At 44.1% G+C, this 12,825-nt stretch overlaps 1 protein-coding gene across 1 annotated transcript in view; it reads left to right on the forward strand.

The window, feature by feature from the left end:
- The window catches only part of LOC311059253 (signal-induced proliferation-associated 1-like protein 2), a 120,443-nt gene extending 108,912 nt beyond the window's left edge, over positions 1-11,531 (forward strand). Inside the window, 5 exon segments of the mRNA XM_084076994.1 lie at positions 356-581; positions 2,790-2,921; positions 7,556-7,673; positions 8,519-8,597; positions 9,697-11,531. Coding sequence (XP_083933120.1) covers positions 356-581; positions 2,790-2,921; positions 7,556-7,673; positions 8,519-8,597; positions 9,697-9,843 — 702 coding nt within the window. The 3' untranslated portion in view covers positions 9,844-11,531.
- The last annotated feature ends 1,294 nt before the right edge of the window (positions 11,532-12,825 follow it).

The following is a 12,825-nucleotide window of genomic DNA, read 5'->3' on the forward strand; positions in this document are numbered from 1 at the left end:
TGTGATATCTTTTGTAATATGAACTTTAATTTCGTAATTGATGGAAGTCAATGAGGATAAGATCGGGCTGAAACCTCTCCCAAACATGGAGTCATTATGTCATATCTATACATCATAGACGACTGACTTGTAGACGATGACTACATACTCTGACCACATTAACTCCGAGATCCACATGGGAGCCACGCCGTGATTAGACCCCGTCTTGTTTATATTCGTCTCGTTTTCGCACTCTGTCTCTCAAATTCAAATCAGCACAATTTATTGGCATCAATGTAGCAAACGTCAGTCAACATTTTTTACATTAAATGTCTCCGTCTCTCTCTCTCTCCGTCTCTCTGTCCCTTCGCCTCAGACACAGACGGCAGGAACCCTGTCGCCACGGCGCTCCCTCTACCGGACGCTGTCGGACGAGAGCGTGTGCAGCAGCAACCGCAAGGGCTCGTCCTACGCCAGCTCGCACAGCTCCATGCTGGACCAGGCCGTGCCCAACGACATCCTGTTCAGCACCACGCCACCATACCACAGCACGCTACCGCCACGCATCGTCCACAACCAGGGAGCTGCCTCCAACCTGAGGAGTGAGTACCCTAATGATCAGCGTACTGTGGATTATAATGACTAATCCACAGTGTCATTTGAACTCTTGAGGGTAAAAAAAAAAGAGATCCCTTTTTACACTCTGGATTTTACAGCGGAGCACGCACTGGGCCCGGTGAATACCAGAAACACCGAACGCAGTTGCATTCAGGACCACGGTCACATTTAAAAGATACGTATGGCAGTAGACCAGGGGTCTTCAACAGGGGGTCCGGGACCCCTAGGGGGTCCTCAGAGTCACAGGGGGTCCGCCAAAACTTTGCCTGATATGATTTTTCTTTTTACCTTAACCTCTTGAACCCTAGCATCCCTTTTCTGAGGAGAAGTTTAGCCAAAAAATAGCAGATCTACAAGCTCACAACGCCTCGCGCTGCGAGGCGTTGTGAGCTTGTAGATCGGCTATTTTTTGGCAAAGAGGTGTTTGGTGTAGAGGGAAAAAAAGAGCAGACCAAGTAAACAAAAAAAGTTGAATCTGAAACACAATTTTATACAATATAGAGTAGGGGGTCCCTGCTTCATCTCTCTCTCAGCTAGGGGGTCCCTGGCCTGAAAACGTTGAAGACCCCTGCAGTAGACAGTACACCGGTGTTTGCTGCAAGAATCTGTCTCGTTTATAAAGACTGCTGCTATCAAATATAACTTGCCATTTGAGTGCAGCCCAGAGACGAGGGGGAGCTGATGTGGAATCTCTCTGCATGTTGTTCTTGGATTATCACTCCACTCCCCTGGCAGCAGTGATAAGAGCCAGGATATAGATACTTGTTTGAAGAGCCACTTGTGTCATACTGACATCATTAGCACAACTGGCGCACACTTCAGTGGCACTCCCCGATATAGTCAACTTAATTGGAACTGGGTGCGGTAGCACGCCACTTGCCACGGCTGCCACTCCGCTTGCATTAAGCAGACACCTGTCACGGCCGGCTCGCACACACCAACCCCCCCTCTCTCTCTGCTGCCATCCGCTGAATAACGGAATGCTGGAGACGAGAAAACGTGATGTGTCCTGACTGCACTGCTGTAGGTGTGAGGACGAGAGGAGGACTGAGTATACAGTTCGTTTTCGATCTGTGACGTGAATACGCTTATTTCTCTATCAGCGCTGTCATATATTGTCTGTCATACATAATGTCCCCGTTCACTCATCAGAACCCTGCCCACCCGCCTACCTCCCCTCCCCCCTCCCCTCCCTGTCCCTTCATTGGCATGCCACCATTCCTCGCTCATCCCTGGCCGGTCGGTGTTGTTAGACAGAAAATGGCTTTTGGGAAGATATTTTCCAGTCTTTAGCCTCTTCAAGCTGTCAAACTTGATGGATTCCTTGATTGTTTTGAAGGTTAGCTGTGAATACAGGCCCTGTCGCACTGAACCAGTCCAATTTGGTAAACAGTGAATCACTCATGCTCCAAGACGTTGGTTAAATTGAAAGAAGAGTGCCAGCATCACCTCCAGCCCTCCTCTCTCTCTCTCTCTCTCTCCTTTTTCCTCTCACTCTCTCTACCTCTCCAGACATGTTTTTCTAAATACCTCTATGTGAAACGAGAGCTTGTTTATTGCACACCTTGTCTTATAGCAGTAAGAGCGAGAGAGCGAGAGTGTGGGAGAGAGAGAGTGAGAGAGAGAGAGAGAGAGAGAGAGAGAGAGAGAGTGGCAAAGTGCCGCATTGATTGAAACATGAAGACATTCACTCAGACGAGTCATTTATCGCCCCTTAGACAGCGCCTTGTGAAAGGTATGCTTGGTGTTGGGAAGGTGACATTGTGAGTCTAGCAGGTATTTATAAATACACTTCTTCTACCTCTTAGACATTATTGAGTTGTTTGCAGTCTTTTCAACGATGTCCTCTCTAGGTCCATTCTGATTAATCTTTGAATTATCCAAGAGGCATTTGATAAGATTTTTCAAGTGAGCTGCTTTACTGGTCATGGGCTCAGGGTCAGGCACACTTTCATGTGCACAGATCGACTTGGATTAGACATCACGCTCATGATTTGGTGGCACTGAGACGTGGTGAGATCCAAGGTCACTTTGAATCCCCCCTTTTTCTCCCATATGTCCCTTCTGCGACCCTCCATTTCTGTCCCAGTCCCTTCTTCTTGCTTGCTTTGATGCGAGTTGGCTCATGGCTGGCCCTTATATAACTCAGGACGAGCCTGGCCACTGATGTGAGTTGCCTGGTGTCTCTGCAGATGAGTTCTGGTTCTCTGACGGCTCCTTGGCGGACAGGTCCAAGTTCAGCGACCCGGGCCTCATGCCCCTCCCAGACACTGCCTCGGGCCTGGACTGGTCTCACCTGGTCGATGCAGCGCGGGCCTTCGAAGGTAACCAGCTCAGCCCAAGTATGCTGCTGGCACCTTGTGTAATAATCACCCTCCTGGTTGCTTAGTCTGTGTGTGTGTGCGTGTGTGTGCGACTGTGCGTGTGTGTGTACGTGTGCGTGTGTACGCACGCGGCCGCGGCGCACGTGTGTAGGTAAGTTTGAGTGTAAATGCTTCCATGCTTGTTTGTGTACTGTGTGTGTGTGTGTGTGTGTGTGTGTGTGTGTGTGTGTGTGTGTGTGTGTGTGTGTGTGTGTGTGTGTGTGTGTGTGTGTGTGTGAGTTTCTCTGAAGTTGCAATGGGAGGGGATTTTTGACAATCTTTTTCCCTATTTGTGCCCCTTGCCTTGAGACCTACTGTGATTGCCATGGAAGCTCTAACTTGGAAAAAAGTGAGCCGTCATTTCTCAGCGCAGACATAAATCCACTTTTCACACCATAAACCCAGCAAGACGCCGATCAGGGAGAGTGCCCTAACCACTGCCTCTGACAATTAAACCCTTGGCTTGATAGTTTGGGGTAATTGCAGCTGCTCTGTGGCCCTAATATGACCATTAAATTCTGAGTGTGCTTCACTGTATGCGGTGCATTCTTTCTTTTAAGGACGTAAAATGAGAATTGTCCAATATCTCCCATCTGAACGCGCCTAATGCAAATGTACTTTCACATTATACCTAAGAGGGTGATTTTATTAGAAATCAAGGTTGGTCTTTCCTTTTTTTTTTTTTTTTTTTTTTGTCTCACAAACAATGCTAATGGAGGGGGCCGCAGCGGAGTCATGAAAGGTAGTATGTTTTTACTTTTCTGAAAACTATGTTGGGGGCCGCATTGGACCTCTTTGGGGGCCGCATTTGGCCCCCAAAACGCCCCGGTCTATGCAGAAGGCAAGCCATGTATGAATGACTCTTGTCAAGAATACACTGCAGAATAACGATTTAATTTATGCTCTCGTACGACGAGGTATAAATCAAGACTTAAGGATGGCATTGTATTGTTCTCAGTCGCTTGTGCTTTCAGTTCATTCATAAGCCTGCTTTGTCACTTAGTTGATATTTGTTTGGTTGAAGTCATGTTCACTTCTCATATGGTTTCCATCAATCAGGAAAACATTGACAAACCCCATGTTTTGTCACTTGATCTCCGTCTTACGAGGCGACGTGTGAACGGCACAGCGTGTGAGCGTTCATTTGCAATAAATGATGAATCATCATCAAAACCTCCGAAGGACTTCTTCCTGTGATGTGTTTTCCCTGGTTGTTTATTCCACCATCTAGCATTTAAACATGATTGGCATCAGTGGATACGATCCAGAGGCTGGCATGCAGCAAGATTTTGTCCCAGAAGCCCCATCCTTGCATTGTGTGGTAGCCCAGAGAACGCTGGGTAAAGTGCAACCCTGTTGCCCAGGGGCGAGTGGGCATGCAGGCAGGCCTTACAGGCTCAAAGCTGCCTCTGTACCATGTTTGTTTAACCAGCTCTGATTAAAACCCGGGGTGGAGGGTGGAGAGTGGTTTGGCTGCTGCTGAGGCGCAAGGCAGATTCTTATTATTTTTATATATTTATATATCCATTCTTTTTACTGTCCGCTGTTCTGTTTCACCAAGCTATGTTTAAGAGTGGCATTTATGAGGATGTTAAGAGGCTATTTGGGCTGAGCTTTCACTATGTGAATAGGCAAGTGATAATGACTTGCAGCAGGCCTGCGAGGCATTATGTGCTTTGGAGGCTGGCAAATAGGAACAGACGGCATCAAAATGGATTCTGGCAAATTACTTTGAGGCTTTTTGGGGGTAATGGTGGAAAAAAGGTTCCTCTGTCATAATGACTGGACATTTTCAATATTCCCTCCCAAACACATACACACTGTTTGGTATGTTCAGGAAGACAGACACATATTTTGTCATCGGCGCAATTATGTTTATGCTTATTTTTTGTATGCAATTTGTCCATGGCATGCATTAACCCATTAAGACCTGGAACGCATCTGTGTCATTTTTGGATTTAAGGTAAAAAAGCATTACTTTAGACTTTGGCTATTCAAAAATAGCAGATATACAAGCTCATAGCGCGGCACCGAGTGCCGCACTACGAGCTTGTAGATCTGCTATTTTTGAAATATTGCAATGAGAAATGAGTGCAGATCTTTTAAAGCAAACATTTTTAACTCCAATCTTTGCTTCTGGGGGTCCCTGGAACAAAATATATTTGAGATGGGGGTCCGCGGCCAAATACATATCATTTTGGGGGTCCTTGACAAAAAGTTTGAGTACCACTGATATAGAAACATATGCTTTTTAGAAAACTGTTTGACATTTTGTAGAATCGGCTTCAGGTCTTTATGAATTAATGGTCACATTGGTTCAAAAAATAAAATGGTAATCAGCTTTTCCGTGTCTGGTTTCTTAGAAGGCTTTAATCTTTCTGATGCAGCCATCAAGCATGGGGGAAAATGTTCATTCATATGGAAATCAGAGCTCGGTCTCTTTTTCCTGCTCCATCTGAACAAGCCACTCGGCGGTACATGAGCCTTTGTCTCTGAGAGGATTAGGTTTCATTTGGGGCTAAATGAACGGAGGAGCTCCTGTAATCTTTTTATTATTATTAATATGCATATTGGCGTTTCTAGGGGCTGAAACCTTGTATCTCCGTATTTCAACTTTTCAACTCAGTTTTGTAAGTAATGCCCTCTTTTATACTTTGTCGTATGACAGTGTCACACACAAGCAGCAAAAAGAAGTATCTTCACTAATATAAAAAAGAAAAATGGAGAAAAAAAGAAAAGATAAAGTAACATTTCCACCTATTAAGATGTCCCCATTGCCCAAATAGGGACGCCGGTTTGAAAGTGGTTAAATCTGTCTGTGGGTATTATGAATATTTAACCAGTGAAAAGTATTAACAAGAGCTTCTGACTAAATAATAACCACATTGGAGCCATTGGAACACAGGTTATTTTTTCTATTTCCTGAAAAGTAACCGTTTTTGGTCATCCAAGGTTTCCACCCGAAAGCGACGATGATATGCTCCCTTTCTTGAGTCTCAGCCCAAGGGTTCGAGAGGGAGAGGTTGGAAAGAAGACAAGCATTAACCCATTTAGACCGGGAAAGAATCTGTGCAATTCTTTTTAATTAAAAATTAAAGCGAACATTTTTAACTAAAATCTTTGCTTCTGGGGATTCTACAAATGTCTTCTAAATCCTCTTTTTTTTTTGGAAAAACTCATGTTTCTATATATATATCTTCTATAAGTGGTTCTCAAACTTTTTCATGTCAAGGACTCCTAAAATTATATGTATTTGGCCGCGGAACCCCATCTCAAAATATTTTGTAATAGGGACCCCCAGAAGTAAAGATTTGGTCCCTTTAAAAAAATGTATATTCAAATATTTTCAAAAATGTTCACGATTTTTCAAAAATAGCAGATCTACAAGCTCATAGCGCGGCACTCGGTGCCGCGCTATGAGCTTGTACATCTGCTATTTTTGAATAGTCAAAGAAATAATGATAAATAAAATAATAAAATGACAGATATGCGTCCCGGATTGAATGGGTTAAGGCTGCATAGTGAGCAGTCCCCGAGCCTATAAAGTGCCAAGTTGGTGTTTTCCACGGGGCTTTGAGCGAAGCTTAAGGACCTGATATGGTAAAAAACTGGCATGACTGGTTGTTTGACAGCTCTCTGGGACCCAGCCCATTATGAACCAAACAGCTGTCATGTTGTACAGAGAGAGGGGCCGGAGCACAGAGGGAGAAGCACCATGGGACTCATTTGATGTCTTTGATTAAAAAAACATGCTTTTCACCATATTGTTTTTAGAATTACGTGGCGATTGATCAGTCAGTATTGGAGCAGTACTTAGTTAGTGGCCATGGTGATGCAGAGTGACCACAACTTGCAACAGCCGCTTTCATTCACGACATCGCATAAACAGAACGCTCCCACCATTTTGAATATGCTCGCATGCAGTGGTGGAAAGTAACTAAGTGCATTTACTTAAGTACTGTACTTAAGAACATCTTGGATCCAAATATTGTACTTTTACTCCACTACATTTATTTTAAAACTTTAGTTACTAGTTACTTTGTAGATTTCGATTATTATTACAAAACCTCACATTTCGGCCGATCTACAAGCTCAGAATGCGTCGCGATGCGACGCATTGTGACGCCTTGTAGATCTGCTATTTTCAAAAGATTGTTATACATTTCAAAACTTGAAATGGGACATTCTGCATAATGAGTACTTGCTACTTTTGGTACTTTAAGTATATTTTTATGCCAATACTTTTGTACTTTTACTCACGCAAATTTTGAATTCCGGACTTTTACTTGTAACAGAGTATTTCTACATTGCAGTATCGATACTTTTACAAAGCAATTGAGTACTTTTTCCACCACTGCTCGCATGCAAGTCTGATGCTGCTGTATTCCGCATATAACTGCATGTTGACACCATTCAGCCTGTTGCTGCTGAACACATTTCTCCTTTGCAATCCCCATTTTAGTTTAATCCCCATTACCCCGGCACCGAAGGTCCAATTACGGCTCCCAGAGAGTCCACCCACCACCACCAGACCCTTAATGACAACCAGAGCAAAATGTAAAGTAAAAGTGTGTTTTCTATGTGCCGTCCCCCAGACCAGCGCGTGGCGTCATTCTGCACCATGACGGACATGCAACGAGCCGAGGCGCTGCAGATCTCCAGAGAGCTGACGAGACGCGTGGCGGCCGCAGAGGGCGCCGCCCTGGAGGCAGGGTAAGGCTCTTTTCCACCGCTAGCAACACACCACCCTGCACCCTCCATATCATAGATATTGAAACCTAGATACCTCATTGGCCTGTATCGCGGCCGCCATATTAGAGGGGGCACGCTTCCTGACTCCTGGCCAATCACAGCGCGTCTTTTCCGGGTCTTCCGGGAATCTAGTTGTATAAAAATATCCTGTTGTATTTTTATACAACTAGATTCTGCCAAGTCTCGCAAAAGACGCGCTGTGATTGGCCAGTAGTCAAAGAAGCGTGCCGCCTCTAATATGGCGGCCGCGATACAGACGCCCCAGAGTCGGAGGAGGCGTCTACCTTTATATGTCTATGCTCCATATAGCATCATCACAAAGTCACGCACAAATACAGTCCTTGACAACTTTAACCACTTAAACCCTATCATTGACTGGGGTCCCCAAGGGGTCTATACTTAGCCCACTCATTGTTTCCCTCTACACCAAAAAGCCGATCTACAAGCCTTGCGATTTTCGGCAAATGTTTGCTTATTATGACATGCCCAGAATAGGGACGCTAGGGTTCAAGTGATTAACCCATGGCGTCCCTATTTTAAGCATGCTATTATAGGCGAATATTTTGCCTACGATGATCTACAAGCTCAGTCAGCTTGTAGATGTGATCTTTTGGAAAATCTTTGACTAGGGCTTAAGTGGTATATCCTCATTTTCTGTATCATATGTTTTTAATGCCGCAATGTTATTTGATATGAATATAGCAATTATGTTTTGCCAGAATGCAGTAGCTCCACTATCCAAGTGGACAAATTCCTGTTATATCTCACCTACTGTATATCTTCTCCTATATACATGTCCCCTGCAGTAGAGCTCCCTCCACACTGACTGGTAAAGTCAACCAGTTGGAGGTGATCCTCCGACAGCTGCAGTATGACCTCAGAAAGGTGCGTTACACTCTCATACTGTCACACACACACACACACACAATGCCCTCTCGGCCTGCCATAATGCGCTTCTATTCTGGGGAAGGCTTTTAATGACTCGGACATGTTTGGTGCAAAGCAAAGACATTTAGCTATTCGGTGCCTTTGTGTCCCCTCGTGGCCCTGCTGTTTCTATTGTGTCACGGTTTGAGATATGCATCGCTAAATGGCACACATGTGGCAGGGCGGTAAAGAGAGGAAATCTGTGCCACACAATGCACGTGGGCAGGCTCTGAATAATGAGCGCACCGTGCTCTCTGCAGTACCACCTTGTCCTCTTAATTCAATATCCTGTTTCCTTTCATGTCCCCGGCCGAAAATTTCCCCACCTCCTTCTAATGTGCTTAAATTGGGAAAAGGGAAGTGCACTTACGCCACTGAGTACCATGCCCCTTTAAGCAGCACTGTGGAAAGATGGGTGTATGCTTATAATGGTACAGCTTTAACCCATTCGGACCGGGAACGTATCGTATCTGTGTCATGTTAAGATTTCTTTGGCTATTAAAAAAAATAGCAGATCTACAAGCTCATAGCGCGGCACTCGGTGCCGCACTATGAGCTTGTATATCAGCTATTTGTGTGCAAATGTGTGCAAATCATTGAATGTATATATTTTGTTAAAGCAATCATGTGTAACTCAAATCTTTGCTTCTGGGGATTCTACAAATGTCTTCTAAATCTCTAACAGTTTTTTTTTTTAAACTTGCTATAATATCAGTGGTTCTCAAACTGTGTCAATGACCCCCAAAATGATATGTATTTGGCTGCGGACCCCCATCTCAAAATATGTTGTTCCAGGGACCCCCCCAGCAGCAAAGATTTGACTTAAAAATGTTTGCTTTAAAAAAAAAAATCTAATATTGCAAAAATGTTCACGATTTTTTTCTAAAATAGCAGATCTACAAGCTCATAGCGCAGCACTCGGTGCCACGCTACTGTATGAGCTTGAAATCTTAAAATGACACAGATGCGTTCCCGGTCTTAATGGGTTAAAAAATAATCCATTTACTCGTACCGTTTGGCCCAGCAATGACTGTGTGTGTGTGTGTGCCTTGATCAGGAGAAAGAGGACAAGGCCGTTCTGCAAGAGGAGGTCCAGCACCTGAGACAGGACAACATGCGCCTTCAGGAGGAGAGTCAGACTGCCTCCGCACAGCTCAGGAAGTTCACCGAGTGGTTCTTCCATTCCATCGACAAGAAACCCTGAGAGAGGCCAAGAGACTGCCTCCGCTGCTCCCAGGCACCTACTCCACCCGTAGGAGAGACCCCCCGCCCCCCCCCTCCCCACCTCCAGATGATCCGCATGGGCAAACAGACTTGGAAATCATACAATCACATTTATTTTCCCAGGAGCAATGAAAACTTGTTCTTCTAGCATCCTGCCTTGGGAGACTATAACTCCAGCTCATGTGGAGAGACTTGAACCCCCAGCCCTGACACGTATAGCTTCGGGAAGCCCCTCTGTCGGTGTTGCAAGGGAGCATCGGAGGTACTGTCAATGGTTTCCCCAATCGAAGCAAACCAACCGGTCTCTTGCGGGAAAACTCCCTCATCTCCCTGAGTTGGGAGAGAATCCAATCCACCAACCCTCTCCACCCTGCCTGAATCCCTGGGATTCCCCTAAAACGGTAGTGGAATGTAAAGCCTTAGAGCTCATGTACTGTAGTAAACCTGTGATCTACCTGTGTCACTACCAGTCTACTGTACTGCATACTCTGTACTGCACTGTACTGTGTTTTACTGTACTGCGCTCACTGTCGCTCAGCTGTTTGTGGGGAGCCTGGCGGGGCCTGGTACCAGCCTTTTCCTGGATCCAGAGAGCAGGAAAACCAGACAGGGTCACGGAGGAGAGGAGATGAATGGATAGCAGGGAGGAGGGGAGGAATGTACTGGACATAATGAAGTGGTGCTTACTGTCTGCTTGCACCAAGGGAAATCCACATGTGGCGTTCTTGAAAAGTACAGTGTGGGGGAGAAGGAAAAAAAAATGAATGTAGCTCAACTGAGATCTATTTTTTGCTGGACTTTCTGGTTCCCAGTTCCCAAAGTCACAAAGATTTAGAGGCTTGATGTTTGATCCAAGCGCTTTTTCTTTCATGTTCCACTTTCTTTCCCACCCCCCAGTGTTGTAATATATAGGGTCACACAGCAGTAATTTTGGTGTTTAAAGGTGCTTTCCCTACACATATGAAAAACTGTTTGTCGGTAGTTTCAATTCACTGTCACAATGTCCTAGCAATAAAGAAGTGGTAGTTGCAAAACTGTGTTTTAGAAAATGTTAGCACAAGCGTGAACAAATTCCTGTCGAGGAGCGGTTGTATTTGACATGTATTTATAAAACAGGAAGAGTCTGTGCCTAAAGGAAATGTTGGGTGTAAGTGGATTGTTTTTCTTTGCTTTTAGTTCTCTTTCATAAACACATGCCTTGTCTGTGGCTCACTGATATACAACCTGATGTGTGCGCGTTGGTTCGCAGAGGTGTGTATGTGCGAGTGTTTGCGCGTGTGCGCGCGCGTGTGTATATAGTTTATCACTGCATAATGTGTTCTTATACAGTGGTTTATAGCGCGTCAGAGCAAGCTCCAGTGAACTACACTTACAATGCCAAATGTGTTTATTTCTGTACAGATCTGCCACAGAAGTGTCTTGTATTTAACACCATTATTTAAGCTTATTTAACCTAAAGTTGTTTATTTTATTAAGGGTATTTGTTTTTTTTGGTTGATTTTTTTTTTCTGCACTAAGGAGAGAGAATGCTCTGTGTATGTTGTAAAGTGTGTACTGTAGCTTGCCAGGGCAAAAATATATATTTAAATCTATAAATGATGATTTGTTTTTGGAGATTCCAACATTTGGATGCTGCTAGATTACGGTTTGTTTTGTATGCTTTTACAAAATGTCTCTCTCTCCGTAAGCTGTCTCATCCCAGATGGGACACTGGTTGCTTTTTCTTTTTCTTTTTTTTTCTTTTTTTAAATAAATGTAGTTTAAAAATGAAACTGTGTGGTTGTTTTTTATTTGTTTTTGTTTTTTAGGATGGTTGCCTGACAGTGTTGAGTGAAGAGTGCAAATTAAAGCCTGGTTTAAATAGTCATACAATGGTGTTGCGTGCTGAAAAGAGATGATCTACAAGCCCCAGAACACATCGCGTCACGTTGTACGACACAAGTATATAAATTAAGCATACGTTTCCTTGGTCAATAATAGTACGTTACAGTAGAACATTTAGTATTTGTTCTCTGCTTTTGTGTTGATACCCTAACATGCATAATACAATGTTTGCATGACAACGCCAAAGATGTCTGAACTAAATGATCAAGCAATCCCGTTAGCGTTGATAACAATATGAAAGTGGTTTATCTTTTCGATATGGAAGTATCAGAGTGAAATCCATAAATCATGTCGCAACACAAGTTTTGTATTGTATTGTATTTGCACAGAGCATAAATCTACTAGGCAAGGGCTTCATCAACATCTGAGGCTGTTTGCCACTGTGAAGTGGTGCTCAAAAGATGGACCAGATGAGGAAGAGGAAGTCTCGGTCTCCATACCAAAGAGAGGAAGCATTCCAGAGAAGAACCATTATCAAAGACTTGAGTTTCAAGCCCTGTTGTTCTGGTGCTTCATATGGAAGCAGTTCATCCAGCACATATGGTGACAATATGCTCACAGATCTTAGAGTGTACAAAGGAAGCGTGTTCCCAGTAGCCGGCATTTATATCTGTTTTTTTGCCGAGATTGATTTCTTTTCTTTGCATATTAGAGGTGCTAAAATGTCAAAGGCAGTTTCTGTTGGCGCTGAGAGAGAGATATTACCATACATTTCCTGATCCTTTCAAGCTATTGTAAATGAATTGCCGAGGTCCATCTGGATTTATTGTGGGCTTTTTTTTGGACAGTAGTAACAAGATTTCTTCTTTTGTGTTCCTACACATGTGTTGAGACGTTGGATTGAGAACAGTGATGTGCGAGTGAGTTAACTCGCTTTGAGTTTGTCTGCCTTGACCAAATGACAGATGTCGCTTTCACCATGGGACTGCTAAAAGAATAGTTGGTGAATTGCAAGTCTTTTATTTTAGAGACAAAAACAATTACATTTGTCCGCTGACTCCCACAAAATCCTGGCCCAGCTGGTGGAGTGCAGTTCAGTCTACCCTGGCCTGCAGGGCCTAGTGGGTATTAGTTGCTG

Source organism: Gymnoscopelus microlampas (genome assembly GCF_963454915.1).
Source record: "Gymnoscopelus microlampas genome assembly, chromosome: 13".
Taxonomy (NCBI): domain Eukaryota; kingdom Metazoa; phylum Chordata; class Actinopteri; order Myctophiformes; family Myctophidae; genus Gymnoscopelus; species Gymnoscopelus microlampas.